The sequence below is a fragment of the Podarcis tiliguerta genome (genome assembly GCF_965153285.1).
Source record: "Podarcis tiliguerta genome assembly, chromosome: 10".
NCBI lineage: Eukaryota > Metazoa > Chordata > Lepidosauria > Squamata > Lacertidae > Podarcis > Podarcis tiliguerta.
Genome location: NC_139543.1, coordinates 9,157,111 through 9,180,228, shown reverse-complemented (window position 1 = coordinate 9,180,228; position 23,118 = coordinate 9,157,111). Strand labels below are relative to the sequence as shown.

Below are 23,118 nucleotides of genomic sequence, written 5' to 3'. Positions count from 1 at the left end.
GATGCCAAGATTTGCTCTAGCATACGCTGTCCCCCCTTTATAGCTATGAGGAAGCCAGAAAGGGTCTACTGGTGTGCAGCGGTTGAGTGTAGTTGAAGGGCAATTGATCATAACAGTCCTGGGTCTTCCTCTCTCTCTCCCCTTAGCTGACCAAGCAGCCCCACACCCTCTCTAGATAAGTAGAAACATCAGAGCTTTGAGAGGAAGCAGACGCCATCCCCCTGGCTCAGATTTGTTTGTACAGTTGCATGTGTCCTGCTGTTTCCTGCTCTTGTTTGTTTTTGCTCCCTGAATGCACCAAACCACCTTCTCCCAGGACCATTAGGAGCGTGAGCCCTTCTTTCCCGCAGTCCTAGCTGTGACTCCAACAAAAATTCTTATCTCAAACTTCTGGGAATTCTGTCCAAAAATGCAGATAAATCCCAGGGCTCTTAGTTTTAACAGAATATCTATGTCACTGGGCATGTCTGCATGGGAAGTTGCCCCATTTCTGATTCAGCTTTTTTTAGTGCTGAAGTGAAGTCACATCAGGAAGAAGCAAATGATGGGGTGGGGGATCCCATTCTTTAACTGTGTTTCAAGTCATTTGGATAATGCTGGCCTAAGATATTTTGATGCCCCAAAGTAAAACAAAAAACAAAATACCACCACCAACATCAACAATCTTATACTTAAAAGCCATGTGTGCACTGCAGACAGAGTAGCTGCTGTTTGGGAAAGTCAGTTATTGCCTCCTTGAATGGATAGATCTCACTATCTATGGATCAAGACCACAGGTCAGAACTTGGGCTGCGTTGCTATATACACTTACAAGGGAGTAAATCCCATAGAACACATTAGGATTACTCTTGATTAAATATTCATAGGAGTGTGCTGTCTACTTACACGGAGATTAGTATTGGGACCACACTGATGTTAATGGCTACTAATTTCCCTCAAACTAGCATTTATAGTTCATATTCTGCATACTGATAAGATGGTTCTTATAACTAGCCATTACTTGTGTGTGTGAGGGGGGTGGCATTTCTGCATCAGTGTCAAATTTCTCTTCTGTAGTTCTGGTCACAATTAAGCGGGTCTTAATTCCCAATGCATTATAAGTACATGCAAAATTTCAGCTGAAGTTACTTGTTCTTAAACTATAATTGTTTATAGACTAGCAATGTTAATGGTTAATGCGATTGTGGTGTAATGAGTCCAGATATATTAATAAAAACATTCTGCTGATTGCACTACCCCCAGCATGATATATGAGAGCTGTCTAGACTACTTCCTTCATTTACAGTCTCTAGAAAGATATATAGCTAAAATTCTAGCACTTTCAGTGTGGTTGTAGATATAGACTAAGGAAATACAGTTAAGCAAACAAGGTCTAAGCAATACATTGTTAAATAACCCATTCTTTTCCCAGAGCATTTTTCAGATATAAAACAAATTTTGTCAAAAAGAAAATGAAATATGCTTTGAGTAAACAAATAGACAGTTATATATATATAAACTCAGTAAGTATTTTCTTAAAATAAATAAATAAGAGAAAGTATCAGAGTAGTTTTTAATCTGAATTATGGGGAAAAGCTATATCCAGTTTTGGAAGACTCAACCCTTAGGGATGATGGTGAAAATGTTTCTAGTTATCCAGGTGAGAACAGGGCAATGAGCATATGGAATGTAAAGATATCTATTTGAAGAAACCAATAATTGTAAGATGAAGTTACAAACAAGAAAGGAGTTGGTGTATTGGTGATTATATGTAATACTAGAAGCCTACAAGCCAATCTGGGGAAGAGGGAGTTCTCAGGTTGAAAAGAGAACATGGAAAACACTGCGTATATGAGAATCATGTTATCCTGAGATAAAGAAAGAAATCGGGAATAATCGAGACAGAGTTTGCAGTAATGAGGGACTTCACAAACCTTCACAGTGACCATGCAAAATAGATGTTCATGTTGCAAGAAAAAGGCAAACTTTCTGGATAGCACAAATAGCTGTGCCTTGGAATGTACTGTAATGGCATCTGGTGCTCCCTCAAAGATTGGCTACAAGTCTACCTACTCTGCCATTCCACTCCCACCAGCAGAATATAGCTAGTCAGGGGACACAGCCCACAGAAAATACGTTAATCTAAGATTTATAGCTATTGGTCATGCTTATAAATTCCTTGCCATCCACACATGATATTAGGCCACCACAGAGCAACACAATGCAGACTGCAACTGTACCACAATCAGCAAAAAAAGGAATTAACTTGCCTTGAGAGCAGATAACTCAAGGAAAAAATGTCACTCAATACAGAATTATATGCACATAGTTAAATATGCAGGATATATCCTAGAAAACATTCACACATTTTAGAAAACATCAGATGGGATAGTGGTTTTCTTATAACCACCTGGATAAGTTTATGATAGCATTGAGACTCATGGGATTTGGCCCATCACTTTTAATAGAGAGAAGTGCAATTAGGAAACTAACTGGGTCAGATGCATTCTTATGGGTCTGGTTTGTCAACACAAAGACCAACATGTCCTCTCCTACCCAATCAATACCTTTTTGCTGCCGCCCCTGCATTCACTATAAATTTCTGTCTAGGGCATTTATACTGTATTGACAGCACTGCAATGCAATATGCCACATTGGTTTCCATAGCCGATTGTTGACAATGACATCAGTGCTCCTTCAAGAGAATCCCTCAAAACCATCCTAACAACTGCAGAGGGGAGGCTAATCATTAATGCAAACCGATTCCCCCCAGTCTCCAGCGAATAACTGGATCATAAAATCTGTCTCCCCGCATAACTAAAACCAGCAGACAGTAATTTGGACAGGACCCATCACCACATAGGAAGCACAGCAGTGGCGGACTTGGGCACTATGACACCCTGCGCAAGGCCAAAATTTGCCCCTCCCTCTGTCTTCACGCTGCCGTCCCAAAGGTGGGTAAGGAGGCACATGGCTATGGGAAGGAGACAGGAGGACCCTAAGACCCTTTCAGAGCCTCATGCCTCCTCCCCAAATATATACATATTTAATATTTAGATTTATTGTGTTTCTAGTTGTATCTCTTTTAATTTATGCTAATGCACTGAAAGAAAGGTGGGACATAAAATAAAATTTAAAAGTAGTGCCTATTCAGAATTATACACTTTTAAATACATTCTAAGATGCTGCTACTGATCTATAACCCTGTGCAATTAGGTCATTCTGTAAGAGACACTGAGTCAGACTGACAAAGTCAAGGCATCCAGGAATGAAGTATCACTCTGGTAGACTGCCCAGTATCTTCCAAATGACAGTTTCATGCTAGGCAGAAAAAGCTCGAGCCAGTAAAAGCACTTCAAAGCAAACACAGACTTCAAAGCAATCAAACCATTTAGATTATTCTACAACTTTGTTCTACAATTATTCTACAGCTTAGCATGTTTGTCTTTACTTCTGCTTTCTGAGTACATTCACATGTAAAGCTAAACCATGGTTTTCCCCTATGCAGACAAACCTTAAAGCTCTGGCAAGGTGGCAGAGTACCAAGCTCACCCCCTTCCCCCTCGCTTCTTCCCACGCGTCTGGGAGAAGGAACATTTCAGTTCCTTTGAATCTCAGCTCAGTGCTATGAATGCAGCATAAAGTCTGCTTTAAATTCTGATCAGTTTCAAGATAAGCCAGCTTCAATCCATGTGTTATAAAGCTGATTTATTAAACTAGCCATATTTTGTTTTAAACCGGGATTTCAGTTTCATGCATAATGCTAAGCCAAGATTTAAAGAAAGCAAAACTGATAACAATCTCAGCAGGAAGGAGCCAGGCATTTTGCTTCAAATCACTGAGGCTCATCAGTATAGTGCTAAACCAACCAGGTAGCCAACAGGCTGCCCTTCAGATATTTTGGTCTCAAACTCCCACAACAGCCTCAGTAAGCAGCACGGACAATGGTCAAGGAAGATGGGAGTTGTTATCCACAACACCTGGAAGTCAGCATGTTGACGACCCCTGCACTAAACCACAGTTTAGCATTACAGTGGTACCTCGGCTTAAGTACTTAATTCGTTCCGGAGGTCCGTACTTAACCTGAAACTGTTCTTAACCTGAAGCACCACTTTCGCTAATGGGGCCTCCTGCTGCCGCCACACCACCGGAGCACGATTTCTGTTCTCATCCTGACGCAAAGTTCTTAACCTGAAGCACTCTTTCTGGGTTAGCGGAGCCTGTAACCTGAAGCGTATGTAACCTGAAGTGTATGTAACCCGAGGTACCACTGTACATGTGAACAAGCCCTTTGCCTTCCAAGAGACCTATGTGTTCTAATTAGCATGGCAGACTGAACCAAGTAACTACTGGATTTTATATTTTCGAAACTGGGGAAACAACCCATTATCTTTTCTTTATCTCGATAGCCCTTAGAGTGCCTCCTGTGATCTGTCTTGCACCTGGTGAGGCTAATCTAAAGACATATATCCAACTTATCCTGCAGTTCTTATTTGACTATTAGAAGCTACAAAAACGACATGCCACCTTTTCCTCTGCCCTCCTCTACCCCCTTTTTAATTAACATTCTGTTCTGCTCAAAAACTCTCATAACTTTATGGTGTTTTTGCTAGACCCTAATAAAGGTAAGTCGCATCTTGTGGCTTTTGGATCCCTCCCCCACCTGCAAAGCAATCAATCCCTGGAGTCTCTCAAGTGACTCAGTGATGCTGAACCAGACATTCAGAGATTGCTCCTCCATCACCCCTCCCCCAAGTTAAAGGCACAGATAAGTACAATAGTATGAAGCAACCATCCATTGCGCTAGAGCACAGTGACTGTCCATGTAAAAGAAAGAGGCATGCAATTGTATTTATTTTTTGTCCTGTGCATATCCTGGCATCAGGCTCAGACAGTAGCAGAAGCGAGATAAGAGAACAATAAAAGACAAGTATGTTGGGTCAACTGAATGCCTGTTTCCAGGAATGCTTGCAGGAGTTGTATGCAAATAGCTCAGATAAATATGCTATAAATATTTTTAAATAACCATTTTGAGCCCCCAGCAAGTTGAGCTTAATGTGAAGCCTTCCCATGAGGTGCCCCCTAGACTTCATTCTGAATGGTGCTCAGGATCTGGTGCAAGTGTTGTCACATGGATTTTGAGACATGACCACAATGCCATCAAATGTAACATAAATGTCAGTGACAAAATCCCCAGAGAGTTTCAACGTTTGATTTCAAAAGCAGAAATTAAATTAAAAGAAAGTCAGAAGCAAGAGTTAGAATGATAAAATATATTCAGGAAACTTGCAGGTTCTTTAAAACTCTAGTAAGAGGAGCTCAGATAGAATTAATACCATCGATTGGGAAAGGTTCCAAAAAATCCAAGAGCATGTCAAAAGGCAAGATGGGGATTTCCAAAAATGGAAGTCTTGCCCATGCAAAACACAAGCTCTGGTTAAACAAATACAAGACAAGATGAAAAATGGCCAAAATTACCCTCTGTCTTTGAATAAGGCATCATATTCAAGTCAGAAGAGGAGTACTGCTGCCCCTCCCTTTCATGTGCTGCTGTTGACTGTAAGGATAAGTGCAGCATAATTGTGAATTGGGTGGTCGGTGGAATTTAGGGGAAGACAGTAACTTCTGCGAGATTGATCTGTCTTGTTTGTTTCAGGAGGATAAAAAGTGTTTCACCTGCTCTTCACGGGACCCATTCCATGAAACACTCAATCCTGACAGCCATCGTATTGAAAATGTGGTCACTACCTTTGCTCCAAACCGTCTCAAGTTATGGTGGCAGTCAGAAAATGGTAAGCTGTTTATGTGGGAAGAATTTCCCCAACACTTAATTGGTTGCCCTCAGTTGATCTTAAAACTCTGCTTTGTATTCATAATCATCTATACAGCTGTTTGCCTTGTAATTACTTCTGCTTCATAGTTTCAGTCTTTTGAACATGTTTTTTTTTTGTATGTGTGTGTGTAAAACTATATCCTTTAATTATAGGTTGTTGTTTTTTCAGGCAACTTCTCAAAATGCTTGGAAGGCAGGAATTAATAGTTACCCAATTATCTAGTTATTTTAAAAAGGAGAAATTTTCACATATTGCCCTCAATCTTTTTCTCCTTTAAGATCAGAATGAGGCATATGAGAAAATCAGGAATAATCCTAGGCAATTCCGTGTTTGGTTGTGAAACACCTACGATTTTAGTTTACGCAGAGTTTCTTTCATGAACAAATAAAGTGTATTATTGATTTAAGTGAAACTTATTTATAAGTAAGTGCTCTTCAGAAAAACTCTTCCTTAGATTACAGAGAAAAAATCATTAAGAATTAAGTAACTTGAGCTCTCTATCTTCAGTATTTTCCATTTGGTATTCTAAACAGCCGTCATGTAATTTTATTGTACTAAACTTGGCAGCAGCAGCGCATAAATGTTTCAGCATAAAAGTTCACACAAGTATCCTTCAGAAATAAATAACACATGGTTCTTCTTGCCTGGTTTGTTTGTTGTTGTGGGGTTTTTTTGCATTAGACCAGGCTCCAGTAAGGTCATTTATAATGATTCATAGTTCAATGGAAATTATTGTTGTCTAAAATGTTGAGAGCACAGTTCTTTCCTTTCTTCTTGTGTCTGTATCCTGTACTTAAAAGGATTCACAGGCTTACATTTTATGGCAGAGGGACATCAAACTTCTGCCATTGGCTGAGAAAAACTTGAAACTTATTTAGGCTTAGTAAGCTGCAAGCAGCAGCCTCTCCTGACATGGTGTGGCTACGTTGGCTGAAGGCGGCACCATAAAGGGGAAGGCAGAGGCAAGTAAATCAGACAAACCAATCCTTCCTTCTCAGTGCTGTGCCCAAGTGGGCATATTACCATATTTTTCGCCCCATAGGACGCACCGGCCCATAGGACGCACCATGTTTTTTTGGGGGGAAATAAAGAAAAAAATTTTATTTCCCCCCCAGGCGCTTGTGGGGCCGGCAGCGGGGAGAAGCGCTCTTCTCCCCGCCGCCCGCCTTCAGATCAGGTCCGGGGACAGCGGGAAGACGCGCTGCGCCTCCCCACTGTCCCCGGAGCTTGCGGGGCTGGCGGCGGGGTCTCCCCGCCGTCAGCCTCCAAACCACTTCGGGAGACAGCGGGATGGCGGCGTTCCGCCTCCCTCTGTCCCCCGACCTTGTGGGGCTGGCGCTGGGGCTCTCCTGAAGCCTGCATTTGCCCCATAGGACGCACACACATTTCCCCTTCAGTTTTGGAGGGGAAAAAGTGCGTCCTATAGGGCGAAAAATACGGTATACCCTGTTTTCCCCAGCTGCCTCTATGAAAGAATCCTATAACATTTCGGACTTTTAACTGGCCTGACCTATTCCATGCACTGGGAAGAATGGAATGTCACTTGGGTGACAGGGTGAATGACAAGGCTTCAGACCACATTTTTCCAGAAGAAACAAGGTGTTAACTGGGGTCTTCCTCTGTGTGCTCCCTCAGAGAGAGATTTAGAAGGTGGTGATAAGGGAAGAGGGCCTTTTCAGTTGTAACTCCTTGGTTGTCAAATATTCGTCCCAGTGAGACCTACCTGTCCCAGTTATTTGACAAGTTGGTTGTGTGTTGATGCTGGGTTTTTTTTTGCTGAAGTTTTTGCAGCTGTTTTATTGCAGCTGTTTTACATACTGCTTTTTTTTTATTCTAGCAGGCATTTTAACTGAAATCTGATTTTACAGTTTTAACTAATTTCTACCTTTTCTGTATAGTATTTCTTGTGCACTGCTTAGAGACAACTATAGTTAAGTGGTATATAAACTTCCTACTAAATAAATAAATCAAGCAAGCAAGCCTTTCTGGCCATAGCAATGAACTTTGTTATACCATAGTTAGTTACTGCTGTTTAATCATATAAAGCATTCTATACCAAGTTTAGTATTCTGTGGTTTCAGGCACAGTATTCTAATGTTACTATGGAAAAGGGGTTCTGAAGTGATGTCTAAAAAGCACATTACATATTCCATTGGTGCTGTGTGAGAATTTTTTTAAAAATGATGGTGTTCTTCACGGTTTTATTCAGGTCTCCCATTGATTTTTATACAGCTTGTTTCCAAACAACTGAGCTTAAGGATAAGAACACTATGTAGAATTTGTCCGTGGTTTCCTTTTGACTCTGTGAATGTTCCCAAATATAAACGCTAGAGATCTTTTAAAAATAAAAACCCTGTGATTTTTTAATTTCTACAACAAATAGCTGATTAGTACTTTGTTGTTATGTTACTCTATATTACACCCTTTCACAGAGAACAAAAACAAAAAACAAACTGGCTTTTTTTTAACCAAACACATACCCCCAGGAAAAAAAATGATGAAATTAGACTTTTGACAAATGTTCTTGTTTACTGTGCAACTTCCTCTCTTGGTCTTGTAGGAGTAGAAAATGTAACCATCCAGTTGGATCTGGAAGCCGAATTCCATTTCACTCATGTCATTATGACCTTCAAGGTAAAGAATCCATAACATTCTCGCAAATCACAAATGACCCTTGTGTAATCTGGTACTGGTCATGGAAGGCAGTTAACTAGCTGCTTGAGAATAAAATGCATAGCACCCCACGTTTTGAGGAGATCTTTTAAAAAGGATTTTAAAAGCTATTAAAACTGGAATGCAAGAGGTAAGATAAACCACATCAGTTTTATGATACAGGCTAATTGGCTTCTTCTGCATTCTTAGGTAAGTCTTTAAATAAATTCCAAACACTCAGAAAGCAGGAAAAACAAAGATTAGGACTGCAATCCTGATTCCTCTAGCCCCACTGAATTTTGTAAAACTTACTACTGAAAGGTCATGGTTAGGATTGCAGTCTTACTGTTGCTTTTTCATCTGTGCCCTCTGCAGCAGTAATCAGTAGCTGGTCTGTCACTAATTTTTTGTTGATAAAGTTGAGGGTTCTGTAGGACGTTTTGTCCACATAGCCTTCTCTGTTCTCCTTATAGTTGTATCAGATCCAACCCGGGGAATGTGATTCTTTAAGACAACAAAATTATTGGCTTTAGAATTCTCTCAAATTTGGCAGCTGAAATAATCTCCAGGAAAAGAAGAACATCTGTATACAAAGTTCTTTTGTTTCCTTCTGAACAGATGTCTTGGCAGGGCAGATGCGCCCATATGGTTTAAAATATATTTCATTGGGGAGGTACACAATAGTTTGACTCTCCTGAGATGTGCATTCAGAAAATCTGTGCTGGGATTACATTTAATGCATTGCTTATGTGAAAATAATTTAGACGCTTAATTTCATACCAAGTGAGCAGTACCTAATAATAATCAGTACCTACACCCAAGAAGCACCATATATGTTTGTACAGTATAGCATTTGTAATCAATTGAATACCCGACTTTTAACTGATATAATCAATCTCTTCCATTTAACTTACTTTTCCCCATCTTTATCAAAGCATCAATACAGGTGCCTTTCTATGAACACGCATAACTGCCTAAAATTTGGTCAGGCCACTGGACTGTATAAACCAGCAGTCCTCAACCATGGAGCCAAGGGGTACATCAGGAAATCCAAGAAACACTCATGACTATCACAGAACACCTATTTCATAGAAGAGAAATTGGCAATGCTCAGAGCCCCCCCCCCCGCCCCCAGCAGTCAAAACACCCACTGAATCAAACAAACTGCAGGCAGGGCTTTTTTCAGCTGGAACTCACCAGGACTGAGTTCCGGCAACTCTTTATTGCATTCTGGCACCTCTTTGGTGCCATTCCCCTGCATGGCACTCTGGGCTGTGTGACAGAGGCGGCGGGCAGCAGGTTGAGATATATTCCTGTTCCTGTGGCGGTGGGGTGAGCGGGTAAAGAAGAAATGTCCCACTCCAAAAAAAGGCTCAACAACTTCTTCGGGTGGGTGCTCCCCCTAAAAAAAGCTACACAAGTTCCAAAACCTCTTTTTCTATATAAAAAAAACCCCTACATCCAAACAACCTCCTCAAAATGCAAAAAGAAAATGAATAAAAACGCTTAGGAGGAGTAGGGGCATTGGTGAGAGCCTTAGGAGGAGACTTTCTGAAGGCACCACATTGGGGAAATTGGGTCCAAACCAAGTGACTCTTAAGATATGAAGCAGACATATTTCTCAGCCCTGCTACCTGCTATCTAGAAATACCAAAGATTAAATATTGTGCCCACAAAGCATTGCTGTACTGCTGAGCAATGGTCCTTATTATGTTAGTCTGGTTGATACGCCCCCCCCCCCATACTGATCTATTTGTGGCAAAATAAACTGCAACACAGCCTTATTGCTACTGATACATTTGCTCGCGCTGTGACTTCATGAGTCCTCCATCCATCAAGCAACACCATTCCTATACAATCTGGGGATTTAGCTGCTGCAGCTGTGCCTTTTTCTGGTGCAGCCTGGACGAATGAATGACTACCACTATTAACACGCTCCTTGGCCCATGAGGGGGCCTTGACCTGTTGGAGCACCTGCAATTACAAGAGGCTTATTGTTGTTTAAAAGCATATTCTGTAGACTGACATGCATAGGCCACACAGATCTGAGCATAATCATTGCAAGAAGAAGCAGCGGCAGAAAAGTCAAATAAATGTTCAGGAAATTGTAAATGATACTGGAAAATTATTTCAAATATTTGATGAACATTGTTCCAAATAATTTGTAGCTTAACATTCATTAAAATCTATTCTTCTTCTTGATTCTTAGACGTTTCGCCCAGCTGCAATGCTGATTGAAAGATCCTCAGATTTTGGGAAAACTTGGCAAGTATATAGATACTTTGCCTATGACTGTGATACTTCATTCCCAGGTGTTTACAATGGACCAATGAAGAAAGTAGATGACATAATTTGTGATTCCCGTTACTCTGATATTGAACCTTCAACTGAGGGAGAGGTTCGTAGTTTTATCTACAATTCATCTGCCTTACTAGTGAGGCTGTATCTCTGTGACGCTGATGAATCCTCATGTTTGTTTCAGGTAATTTATCGTGCTCTGGACCCTGCTTTTAGAATAGAGGACCCATATAGCCCAAGAATTCAAAGTAAGTATGCAAGCTTCTTATCTTCCTATACATTTTTAGGATTGCGCTTGAACTGCATCAAATGCTTTACAATAATTACCTCACATGTCAGCCTTGTGTGGTGAAGTCCTCTTCACATTTTGCAGACAGAGAAAGAAGGGTGAGAAATAGTTACTTATTCAAGGTTATTCAATAATTCTGTCACCAAGCTGGCAGATCGTAGGTTCCTTGCGGACTCATGTTTTAATACTACTTGCACTGATTGCACAACCTCTTAGTCTTGAAAGTTAAAAAGAATTACAAGTTGTTGTTACAGAATATGGAAAAACTTGCATCCCTGTACTGGCTTGTTGGAGCCAGTATGTTTCAACATTTCAGAGCACAGGTTCATTTCAGATGGATTTGAAGTGAGCTTGGAAATGTGTTTGCAAGACTTGAGTGACTGAAGAATTTTCATTAACACCAACCTGTGATCCCCACTAGGATCAAAGGAGCTCCTAAACATGCATGCTTAGAAGCTGATGAAAGGGTATTGAAATGTCCTCAGGTGTCCCATCACAAACAACAGTGGTGATGAACATATGGAAATTTTTAATGACTCAATAGAGCTAAGTCTATTTAAATCAATATTTCAGCTACATAAATTCCTGCTTCATTTCAGCATATACTATTAATGAGTGACATTTACAAGAAACTTGCTGCTGAACAATCATCATACATTTAAATGTATTTATTTAATAGGGCATACTTCCTTTCCTATCGCAGAGCTTCAGGTTGATTAAAATCAGGCTAGGCCCAGGGCATGGATTTAAGGAAAATGGATTGGGGGCGTGGAGAAAGAAATGAGCACACACAGGCACCAGATATTCATTACAGCATCTTCTAGTGATCAGCTGGGATGGAAACCGTTAATTGAGAAGAGGTCCCCAATGGTTGCTGGTGTCTTTAAGTTGCACCAGTTGTTGCATCCCCCAACTTATAACTGCTTGGTGGAATGGCTTGCAGTTGGGGGAATGGGAGGAGATAAATATGTGCAACTCCCATCATCCCTGACTGCTGGTCCTGCTAGCTAGGGATGATGGGAGTTGTAGTCCAACAACAACTGGGGACCCAAGTTTGAGAAACACTTTGTTAGACTCATAAGCTTTTCATAATAAATATTTTTAATATGTCTTAATATGTCTCTTGCAATGAAACTGAATTTCTTTCGTTAAAAAAACAACAACACCCTTACTTTATCTATCTTTGGCTTTTCAGATATGTTAAAAATCACAAACTTAAGAATCAAATTTACCAAACTGCACACACTGGGAGACAACCTTCTGGATTCGAGAATGGAAATCAGAGAAAAATATTATTATGCCATTTATGACATGGTGGTCCGTGGAAATTGCTTCTGTTATGGACATGCCAGTGAGTGCGCACCGGTGCATGGCTATGATGAAGAGGTGGAAGGAATGGTAAATTTTAAAATATTTTTCATAACAAGCAGATAGGTTACAATTCTGCCACTCAGACTCTTAACAAAGGTAGCAAAACTACATTTTCTATCAATTTAAATTATTGTTGAGGGTCAAAGTAAATGTGACATCAGTAGCTATGGGTAAGGGGGAGGTTTAGCACAACAATGTCCGAGTCCCTGAAAAGCTTGGATGTAGAACAGCTCTAAAACTTGTATATAGCTGCTTGGTATAAACTCTGGATTAAACAAACTGTCACAATCTAATTTGGCCCTAGAGCCAAATTAGCATCTCATCTTAAGGGTGTTCTGGATAGCATGTAGTTCCTTTTTACATTAGACAGGTGAGAAAGGAGCCACTGTTGCCCTGGCAGCCAACATCTTCCCAGTCAAAGATGAAATAACTTGCTCTTCATCTTGTTCCATGATTTCCAAGCTTCTGGATTTTTGTAAAAAAAAGTCCCTAGAAATTCTCACAACAATCAAAGACTACTATTTCTTTATATGAACCCTTAGTCAATGAGAGGAAATGAGCATTGCTTTTATTTTCAATATATTGTGTCTTTGTATGTATGTTCCAATCTCTGTCTCTCTCTCTTTAAATGAAAGGTCCATGGTCACTGCATGTGCAGGCACAACACCAAAGGCCTAAACTGTGAACAGTGCTTGGACTTTTACCATGACTTGCCATGGCGACCCGCCGAGGGTCGCAACAGCAATGCATGCAAAAGTAGGTGTGACAAATTTAAATTCTGCTTTGTAAAATCTATGGTACTAATGTCTGATGAGCCTTTCATGAGAAATTGTGCTCTCTGTCTTATAAATGGCACAGATTACCCAACTTTTAACCAATTTTGCTAATAAAAATACTCAGCTGCCGCTGCACTCCTTTCTAAACAAGTTAATGTAGTTGTTTGATGGAAATTTTAGTTTTAAAAATGGATTCTCATTTAGAATTAGTTTCTTTATCTTTATCCTAGAATGCAATTGCAATGAACACTCTGCACAGTGCCACTTTGACATGGCCGTGTACATGGCAACTGGAAATACCAGCGGTGGAGTGTGTGATGACTGTCAGCACAACACGATGGGGCGTAATTGTGAGCAGTGCAAACCCTTCTACTTCCAGCATCCAGAGAAAGATATTCGGGACCCCAACATTTGTGAACGTAAGTACATTGTCTCCAAAGTGTAGTTGACAGCTTGTTAAGATAAATGAGTGTGATTCTGAAATAATAAATAAAACTTTGTAGTTCTTTTTTATCCTAAAATGTACAAATGGAAGACTTACTGCTTGTTCCAGAAACATTGTGGGTTATATCTGATGTAGGCCACAGTCAGAGTAAATCATAGGCATGGCTAATTTAAGTCCATTCATTTCATTGGGTCTGCTCTGAATATGACCACTTATGTGTACTGATTTGTAATAGTAGAGGCTCCTGTATTCAAAGTGGTATAGCATAAGATTTTGGCTAAATGGGAACGCTAGTTGCCATTTGGTGGGGCACAGCAGCTTCAGACAGCGGGAGGCTTTGATGACAGAATTTTCGGGAAATGGAATTGGTGTTGTATTTGGCTATAATATATGCTTCCTGCCCAGTAGCTATGATTACATAGTAAAGAGCTGCTATTTCTTTTAGCATGCAACTGTGATCCAATTGGCTCCCAGGATGGCGGGGTATGTGATCGCTACACTGACTACTCAACTGGCCTCATTGCCGGACAGTGCCGTTGTAAATTATACGTGGAAGGGGAGCGCTGTGATTTCTGCAAGGAAGGATTCTATGGATTAAGTACAGATAATCCACTTGGTTGTCTGTGTAAGTAAAACAAAAATAAACCACTTTGTAGTTTTGAGCAAGAGGAGTGTTTCTAATGCTGCACCTCACTGATTATGTTAACTGAATCTTATTAAGTTTAGAGCTGTATTTTTTATTTGTAAATACATTGCCTGCCCTGCCTGCCATTGTGTGTGTGTGTGTGTGTGTGTGTGTTTTACTGACATAGAGGATCAGGAAGGTATAAATTCATATTATCTTGCATTGTTTACTTTCCTGGCCTTTCCTGTATGTTCAAATTTAATTTTGGTGTGGGGATACAAGGGCTGTTTTTTGTTTTTATTTGTTTTGTTTCCCAAGCAACAGAAGTCTCTTATCCTGTTCCTTGCACACCGGAGGGGGAAACCCATCACCTTTCAGTATTCTGGCCAACAAGTGCAAAGGTGCTGGGATGGTCTATAAGCACATGAGCATTTGAGGGCAGAGAGTTGTATTAAATTTAAATGACTCACTTTAAATATATCAGACTTCTTGCATTTTGCTTTTTACTGGGTTATATTTAATTACAATACCCTTATAAATGATTCCTTAGCAATGCTGGCTCTAGAACTTTGAGGACCCCACAGTACACACATTTGGAGTCCTAACCTGGAAGAGGCGGATGATGCATACCCTCAAACAGGTTGCCGCAGAAAACCGGGATGTGTGTCTACTGTAACACCCTCCCATGCAAGTCACATGACCTACATGAGATCACACCCCATGTCTTTTGAGGCTGAGGCCCCTGCGAAACAGGAAATCCCGATTTAATTGGGGCAGTTGAGGGGTATGTGCATGCAGACTGAGAATTCTCATAGGCTTCAGCCAACCATATTGAATACTCTGTGCAAGGTTAACACTGTTAGGGTGATGGGCCGTTTTTCTGGTCCTGGTGACCTAGGAAATTGCCAGTCTTGCCACACTGTGGAGCCAGCTGTGAGCCTTAGAAAACACCACAAAATTTCTCAATGTAGGATTTCAATTTATGGTATACGCTTCTACTTCACAGCTTTTGTTTTGTTGTTTGTGCTATTTTTTATCACTGACTTTAGGTTATGCTGACTGGTTTTTTGTTTTTGTTTTGTATTGTTCAGTATGACCTTTGGTCAACAGGCAATACATCTGTCTCCTTGGCTTTACTTATACACAGGATGGTGTGTGAATGTGTTTTTGTGAGCTGGGTAAGAGAGAAAAGCCATTTGTCAGTAAGCCTGCAGTGAAAAATGAGGGATAGTGTTGATGTAAATATTTGTATTAAATGCTGTGCAAATTTATAACTTAAACAACTATATCCTGATTTATTTACTTATACTTCCTAATATAGCTTGTGCATGTAATCCTTTGGGCACAATTCCTGGAGGGAATCCTTGTGACTCAGAGACAGGAAGCTGCTATTGTAAACGTCTTGTTACAGGAAGACGTTGTGATCAATGTCTGGTAAGTCGCCCTGCTTAAAAGGACAGAGCTTTTATTGTGTGCGCGCGCATGTTTTTTTTTTTATTAAAAAAGCCCTTTCCAAATAAAGCAACAAGTGTCATTTGTCTGGTAAGCTTCATTTAAAAACTTCAGAATAATCAAACCGATTTGCAACACCAAGCTCCTCTACTCAAAAGCCTAAAGGGCATTCTCGATACTTCATGGTAAAGTATTTGAATCCACAAAAGTTGCATACATTTGTTTTGGAATGCCAAATTATTAGGCCTGTGACATCCTGCTTAGGTCTCAGCTGCCTGTTATATCACATGGGCAGCCAAAGGTGCTAGGTCTGCCCCTCACGCACAGGTTCTTTGTAACATGAAAACACCAAAGCCAATAACAATTATTGGGGCCGTGACCCCTCTGCTTGCAGTATCCCATCCTGATGTCAAAGCTGGTCAGCAGCTTCCTGACTATGACTACTACTTCCTGAACTTCCATCAGGATTGACACTTGGTTCTCCTCCCCCAGTCATTTATTCTCACAACATCCCTGTGAAGTAGGTTATGGTGAGAGTTTGTGACTCAACAGCTGAGCAGATAGTTGAACCTGGCTCTTGCTAATCTTAGCCACTACCCCACATAGCTTAAGGAAGCAGATAGTTCTGCCATTACTCATTGGTGTTAGCCTTGGACATGTCCACCTTTTTGCACAATCTTGAGCTTGAACTATGCTTGAGTTTCGCAACATCCTGTTATACCAGTAACAGTCTAAATCTTCCCTTGCAGCCTGAGCACTGGGGCTTGAGCAATGATATGGATGGTTGCCGACCGTGTGATTGTGACCAAGGAGGGGCGCTGAACAATAAGTAAGTCTCAAAAGAAGCAACTTGCCGTATTTTTCGCTGCATAAGACGCACCTAGTTTTTAGAGGAAAACAAGAAAAAAAGTATTCTGAATGAAACAGGGGGTGCGTGATTTTTGTGGTTCATGCTGTGGCCACAGACATGTGATTTGATGGTGAGTTTGGGGTAGCCCAATGCAAAAATCCTGAGGATCCATGTGGATCCGTGCTTTGTAACCACGTTTTAGCGCCATTGCGGCCCCACGCAACAGTGGGCGCGTGATTTTTTTAGTGCAGGCTGTACCCATGGACATGCTATGTGATCTGATGGTGAATTTGGGGTGACCCAATGCAAAAATCCTGAGGATCCATGGGCTTTTACCTTCCCCCTCCCAGGCAGTCTCCTTTATTGCTAGCATCCCTTATCTCTCTCCCGATCCCACCAATCAGCTGCTTCCTTTCAACACTCCCTTCCCTCTTGTTTGCCTTAGTGTCTTTTCTTTAGCTGGAGCAGTTTTTTTGGTCCTCCTTTTCTTCTGATTTCTCTTCTCATTGATTTAGTCTTCCTGTCTCCTCTCCTTGCAAGTTTGCTGTCTTTACCTCCCCCCTCCCAGGCAGCCTCCTTTATTGCTAGTGTCCCTTATCTCGCTTCCGATCACTTGCAATCAAGGGCTTTGTTTCAACACCCACTTCTCTCTTTCAAAAAAAGAAAAAGAAAAGAAAAAGCATGATCTGCTTTTCGCCCCTGGGCAATTCGGCTCCAGGGACCACGCATGTGCTCCATAAGACGCACAGACATTTCCCCTTACTTTTTGGGAAGAAAAAGGTGTCTTATGGAGCGAAAAAATACAGTACTTGGTTTTGCTTTTCTTTCCAGAAGCACCTGATTCATCTGCAACTTACCTCTGTTTTTAAAAACAATAATGATAATAAAAACAACACTTACTGTTTACATAGTGAATTTCAAGTATTTAAAGCATTTCACCATTGTTAGCTTAGTAATTCTTACAACAGCCCTGTATAGTACATCAAAAAAATTATCACTGTTTTGCAGATGGGAGAGGGGCAGGGCATGGCTCCAAATTTAGTCATATTTTGAGTAGCGTAACTCTTGCCTAGGCCATGGCTAACTTAAATTCCATAAATTTCAGTAGGTCTTCTCTAAGCATGGCTGAATACAATCTGCTGGTGGCCTAGCCAGGATGTTTCCCAGCTCCATCTCTAGATAGTTAGATAATCATTTAAAGCTTTCCTGTTTAGTTACTCACTTCTACATGTGTTGAATGGAAAAGGAGGAAGAATGCATGAGCCGAAGATCTGATTGCACTTAGATAACCTCAAGGGCCAAGTAAATGTCCTGTTTTTTTCTTAATTTTGTTCAGTTAGTTAGTTTACACTTGGAAAATAACTATTGCACAATCAAATTACATCAACACAAATCTTTCTGTCATTTCAAACTTACTTGCCAATCTGTCTTAAGTAATCACAAAGAAGATAATTCCAGCAGGCTCATGTTTGTACCCCTGTTGTTGGCCCCTAGTTATTTGTTTTCCCATGCAAGTATCAGATGCTCTCAGAAGTACTATTAAAATTGTTTGATAGAACCACGAAGCTGCCTACCCTTTGAATGTTAATGACACTGATTGCAAAACCATCTGAAAGTGGGTGTTGCCCACTAGCAGAAGTCAAGCCAATTCGCTTTTCCTTTTTGTCTCCCAAGAGAATGGGCTCATTCATCCTGAAGATTCTGCTTTAAAACTGCTGCAGTTGAGATGCCTATTCTTACAAGCCTGTTTTCTATTTTTACAACGGCCTGTCAGGAAGGATAGAAGGTCTTATTCCAAAAAGTTTCTAACTGCAGTTTTATCCAGCATAGATCATGGTGTTTTGATACAGCACCTGAAAGGCACATCTGGGTTGGAATCCTAACTTGTGATTTTGAATGCTGGAAAAATACAAGGGAAGCAAAACAAAGGATGGAGTTGTTGTTCAACCATAGGGTACTTTCCATATTTGTTAAAACCTATCTGGGATAAATACAGAAATTTCACAGGAAGGAACAATGTTGAATTACAACAGTTTTTTCCTATGGAATTTCCCCCTCCACCATAATTTGTATTCTGCCCCTAAAGTTTTAAGCCGACTCATATGCAAGAAAATGCACTTGTATTTGAATCTAAACATCTGTGCCAGGGTATCTCCCTGTGCCGTGCAAACAGTGGTGGGAATTTAGCAGTACAATTTGTGATGGTTTATAGAATCATATACAGTGGTGCCTCGCAAGACGAAAAGAATCCGTTCCGCGAGTCTTTTCGTCTTGCGGTTTTTTCGTCTTGCGAAGCAAGCCCATTGGCGGATTAGCGCTATTGACAATTTAAGGGCTAAAAATGGCTTTTTAAGGCTTAAGGGATTAGCGGTTTTGCTGCTAAAATGCTTTTAGCAGCTTAGCGCTTCAGAAAAAGGGGTTTTGGAGCGAAAAAAATTTTCAAAATTTTTCGTCAATTTTCGTCTTGCGAAGCAAGCCCATAGGGAAATTTGTCTTGCGAAGCACCTCTGCAAACGGAAAACCCTTTCGTCTTGCGGGTTTTCCGTCTTGCGAGGCATTCGTCTTGCGGGGCACCACTGTAATTGTAGAATTGGACGGGACTTTGAATGAGGGCCATCTAGTCCAACCCCCAGTAATTCAGGTTGTATTGCTACGGTGTCAGTGGATCCTATTCTCAACCCTAATTTACTTTTGTGCATTGAATGGTTATAGGTTCTTTTAAATCTGTCTGTATTTGCTTTTAGAAGATTGCAATATAAATGCATTATCTTTTTCAGCTGCTCGAGTGAATCTGGTCAGTGTCAATGCAGGCCTCATATGATTGGCCGCCAGTGCAACGAAGTGGAACCGGGGTATTTTTTCATTTCTTTAGATCATTATGTCTATGAGGCTGAGGAAGGCATCTTTGGCCCTGTGAGTACCTACTCAGTTAAACTTCCACAGGCCCTTTTCTAATGTTCTGATATTTCCGTGTACTGTATTCTGTTCTGTTTCTAGCCTGTTGGTTTTTACACTATACCTACCAAGGGACACAGGTGGTCTAAACCACTGAGCCTCTTGGGCTTGCTAATTGGAAGGTCGGTGGTTCGAAACCCCACAACGGGGTGAGCTCCCGTCGCTTTGTCCCAGCTCCTGCCATTTTGAAAGCATGCCAGTGCAAGTAGATAAGTAGATAAATAGGTACTGCTGCAGCGGGAAGGTAAATAGCATTTCCATGCACTCTGGCTTCTGTCATTGTGTTCTGTTGTGCCAGAAGCGGTTTAGTCATGCTGGTCACATGACCCAGAAAGCTGGCTGTGGGCAAACATCAGCTATCTCAGCCTGAAAACGAGATGAGCACCGCACCCCATAGTCGCCTTTGAACTGGACTTAACCGTCCATGGGTCTTTTACCTTTACTTTTTTCTTTTTTAAACTACACCTACCAGACATGGTCTGAAATAAACATGAGCTGTCTTAGGTGATCTGTTTAGGAAAGAAAATGTGAAAATAAAAGTAAATAAATACAGTGTGCTAATGGGCCACTAGAGAGTTGGCCACTGGACCTTGATGGTTATGAGTTTTAGCAGTCTACACTGAGAAGGTATATGGGGCATGTACCAGAGCCAGGGTCTGCTTAGAGGCAGGTTCATCTAGAACACTGGCCTTCAGCTGGTAGGTTCTAACTCACAACTGGTTCATACCAGCAGCCATCTTGAATGACCATGTTTTGGAAAGAGGGAGAGAAGGAAAAAGGTACAGAGAGCAAGGGTGGAAAGATGGGTCTAAACAGAGTAAATATTAATATTAATGGTATAAGATTTTTTAAAATGTAAATATTAAATGTCTATGGAAGTTGAAGATCACTTGCTAAGTCTAACTTCTTATTTAGGAAGCTCATTCCATTTATGTTAGGTAAGGTATCTCCCTGAAACTGTCAGATATTGGAACTATGCTGCAGCTGAAGATTCCTGGCTTTAGTTATTTCATAAACATTAGCATTTCTGTTTTCTCTACAGTTCTATTATGCCTGATAAAGTGGTTAATACTACAAGTGATTTTTACACTTCATGTCTCATTACGCTAAACAGAAGTGAATTTGTGCAGTATACTTTATCTCAATGAAGTGGCCTATGTAAATGTAGGAGAAGATGTAAACAAAAACATTTGTCAGCAAATAGGAATAGGAAGGTCAAAATAACCTGTAGTGCCGGGTTCTTCTACTCTGTCTTTCCCTTCAATTCTTAGAAGGTGCATGTGCCAACTTAAAATAATATGTGATAACACCTGATTCTGTTCCACAGGGAGTGAGCATAGTTGAACGTCTGTATTCCCAGGACCGCATACCTTCATGGACTGGAATAGGATTTGTGAGAGTTCCTGAAGGAGCATTTCTGGAATTCTACATAGACAATATTCCTTACTCTATGGAGTATGAAGTTCTGATTCGCTATGAACCACAGGTAAATACCAACCCTAGACCCATGCTCTTTCATAGTGTTGAATCTGAGTGATGGAGTTTTCAAGAACCTGCCTATATAGGTTGATGTGGCTTGCTTTTCTTTTGTCTTAAGATCACACAGATATTCCAGTGGCTATTTTAACAGCACTTAAGTCTACATTAGGCATAATAATCTCTCAAATGTTCATCATTAACAATAGACCTCTGCACACATGTGGCGAAAGTGACTGTTCCTATTTTGCCTAAATATTCCAAATTTTCATATATTTAGCATTTTATTTGTATATTCTGCACGTAGTAGTATGCTGTTATGAGGACAAAGAGTAAATAAACAGCAGTTGTGGTGTATGAGTAAGGGAAAGGAGTCAAGTGTGTATAATCATGCAGAGTTCAGAAATGCTGGAGCATAGAATTTATTTTATTTTATTTTCAGATTTATCTAAGAAACTATGAGGGCTGAAACATTATTTTATTTCCCCCCTCTCCCCCCAAGCCTAAGATGTTCCTCCTCCTATTTGCAGAGGTTCAGAAAATGTCCAGACCTATTTATAGATTATTAATTATAGATTATTAACCATTTAAAGGGGACGTGGGTGGCGCTGTAGTCTAAACCACTGAGCCTTTTGGGCTTGCTGATCAGAAGGTTGGCGGTTCGAATCCCCGTCATGGGGCGAGCTCCTGTTGCTCGGTCCCAGCTCCTGCCAACCTAGCAGTTTGAAAGCATGCCAAAAAGTGCAAGTAGATAAATAGGTACCGCTCCGGTGGGAAAGTAAACAGCGTTTCCGTGCAGTGCTCTGGTTTCTCCAGAAGTGGCTTAGTCAGGCCATATGACCCGGAAAAACTGCGGACAAATGTCAGCTCCCTAGGCCTGTAAAGCGAGATGAGTGCCGCAACCCCAGGGTCGTCTGCAACTGGACTTAACTGTCAGGGGTCCTTTATCTTTTTAACTGCCATTTATACTGGATAAAATCTGGTGATTGTTTGCTAATAGGTAGCAGAGATAGCTACAAGTAGCAGCCCTGCACATTTACTCAGAAGTGTATCCCACTGTCCAATGAGAATTCCTTCATTGTACTTACAGTAACTTACCATTGCTGCTAATACAGTCCCAGTTCATGCATCGGGGGGGAAATGGTTCATCTCCATGGAGAGAACTTTGATTACTGCTCAGCAAAGAAAATATGTTAATGTGTGCCAATTTTTCCAGTTACCTGATCAATGGGAGAAAGCTGTCATCACTGTATTTCGCCCAGACAAAATTTCAACCAGCAGCAGATGTGGCAATACAGTTCCTGATGATGACAACCAGGACGTATCGTTATCTCCTGGTTCAAGGTGAGTATCACAACAGAAGGATAAACAAAGGAGCGATGAAGACATGATGGGAGGCAGAGGGAGAATGAAAGGTTTGATTCCACATAATCAACAATCTCAGTCTAATCATTTGTTGTTTTAACATCCCACTTTTTTATCTCCAATGTATCCTTCTCTTCATGAACGTTGTGTCCGTCCTGGTCTTGCAGATACGTAGTCCTTCCACATCCCATATGCTTTGAAAAGGGTCTGAATTACACAGTTCGTCTGGAGCTGCCCCAGTACTCCCATGATACGGAGGTGGAAAATCCATACACACTCATAGATTCTGTAAGTGCATGTTTAAATAAAAATCTGTTTACATAGTTTGCAACTTTACCCGCTTAAATAAAACCACATGCATGGTACTTCCTCTCCATGAGCACAGAATTTTAGCACAAGTAGACTGCAAGCAGGGGCAGCCTTGAGAGAAGCAGTGTGAACAGATTCCTCCCCATGAGAGAAGGAAAGGCTGTGATTTATTGTGGTTTGCCTGGAACACTGTGTGCCTTGCTGAGTGCCAGCAGGTGAAAGGGGCAGGAGAATCAGTTCCATTGCACTTCGCTCAGAAAGCTGTGAGAATAGGAAGGGATGGATTGTTCTTCCCCTTCCTCCACCTGTAACTTTCCCTAAGAACATCTTGTGTCTCAGGGGAAACTTGGGGAACTGTCGCCAACTGTGTTGGTTGAGGGAGGGAAAGCAAAACACACTGCTGCTTATGTAGTAGATCTTTTGTGCCCCTAAACCAGTGGTG

General features: G+C 40.9%; 1 protein-coding gene across 4 annotated transcripts in view; it reads left to right on the top strand.

The window, feature by feature from the left end:
* The window catches only part of LAMB1 (laminin subunit beta 1), a 58,715-nt gene that overhangs the window by 5,505 nt on the left and 30,092 nt on the right, over positions 1-23,118 (top strand). For all 4 annotated transcript variants that reach the window (XM_083399281.1, XM_083399282.1, XM_083399280.1 and 1 more), the window contains 14 exons: positions 5,636-5,771; positions 8,374-8,447; positions 10,675-10,863; positions 10,948-11,011; positions 12,248-12,450; positions 13,059-13,179; positions 13,430-13,618; positions 14,090-14,269; positions 15,591-15,703; positions 16,471-16,550; positions 19,349-19,484; positions 20,854-21,012; positions 22,219-22,346; positions 22,535-22,655. In XM_083399281.1, coding sequence (XP_083255407.1) covers positions 5,636-5,771; positions 8,374-8,447; positions 10,675-10,863; positions 10,948-11,011; positions 12,248-12,450; positions 13,059-13,179; positions 13,430-13,618; positions 14,090-14,269; positions 15,591-15,703; positions 16,471-16,550; positions 19,349-19,484; positions 20,854-21,012; positions 22,219-22,346; positions 22,535-22,655 — 1,893 coding nt within the window. The remainder of the gene's footprint in view (positions 1-5,635; positions 5,772-8,373; positions 8,448-10,674; positions 10,864-10,947; positions 11,012-12,247; positions 12,451-13,058; positions 13,180-13,429; positions 13,619-14,089; positions 14,270-15,590; positions 15,704-16,470; positions 16,551-19,348; positions 19,485-20,853; positions 21,013-22,218; positions 22,347-22,534; positions 22,656-23,118) is intronic.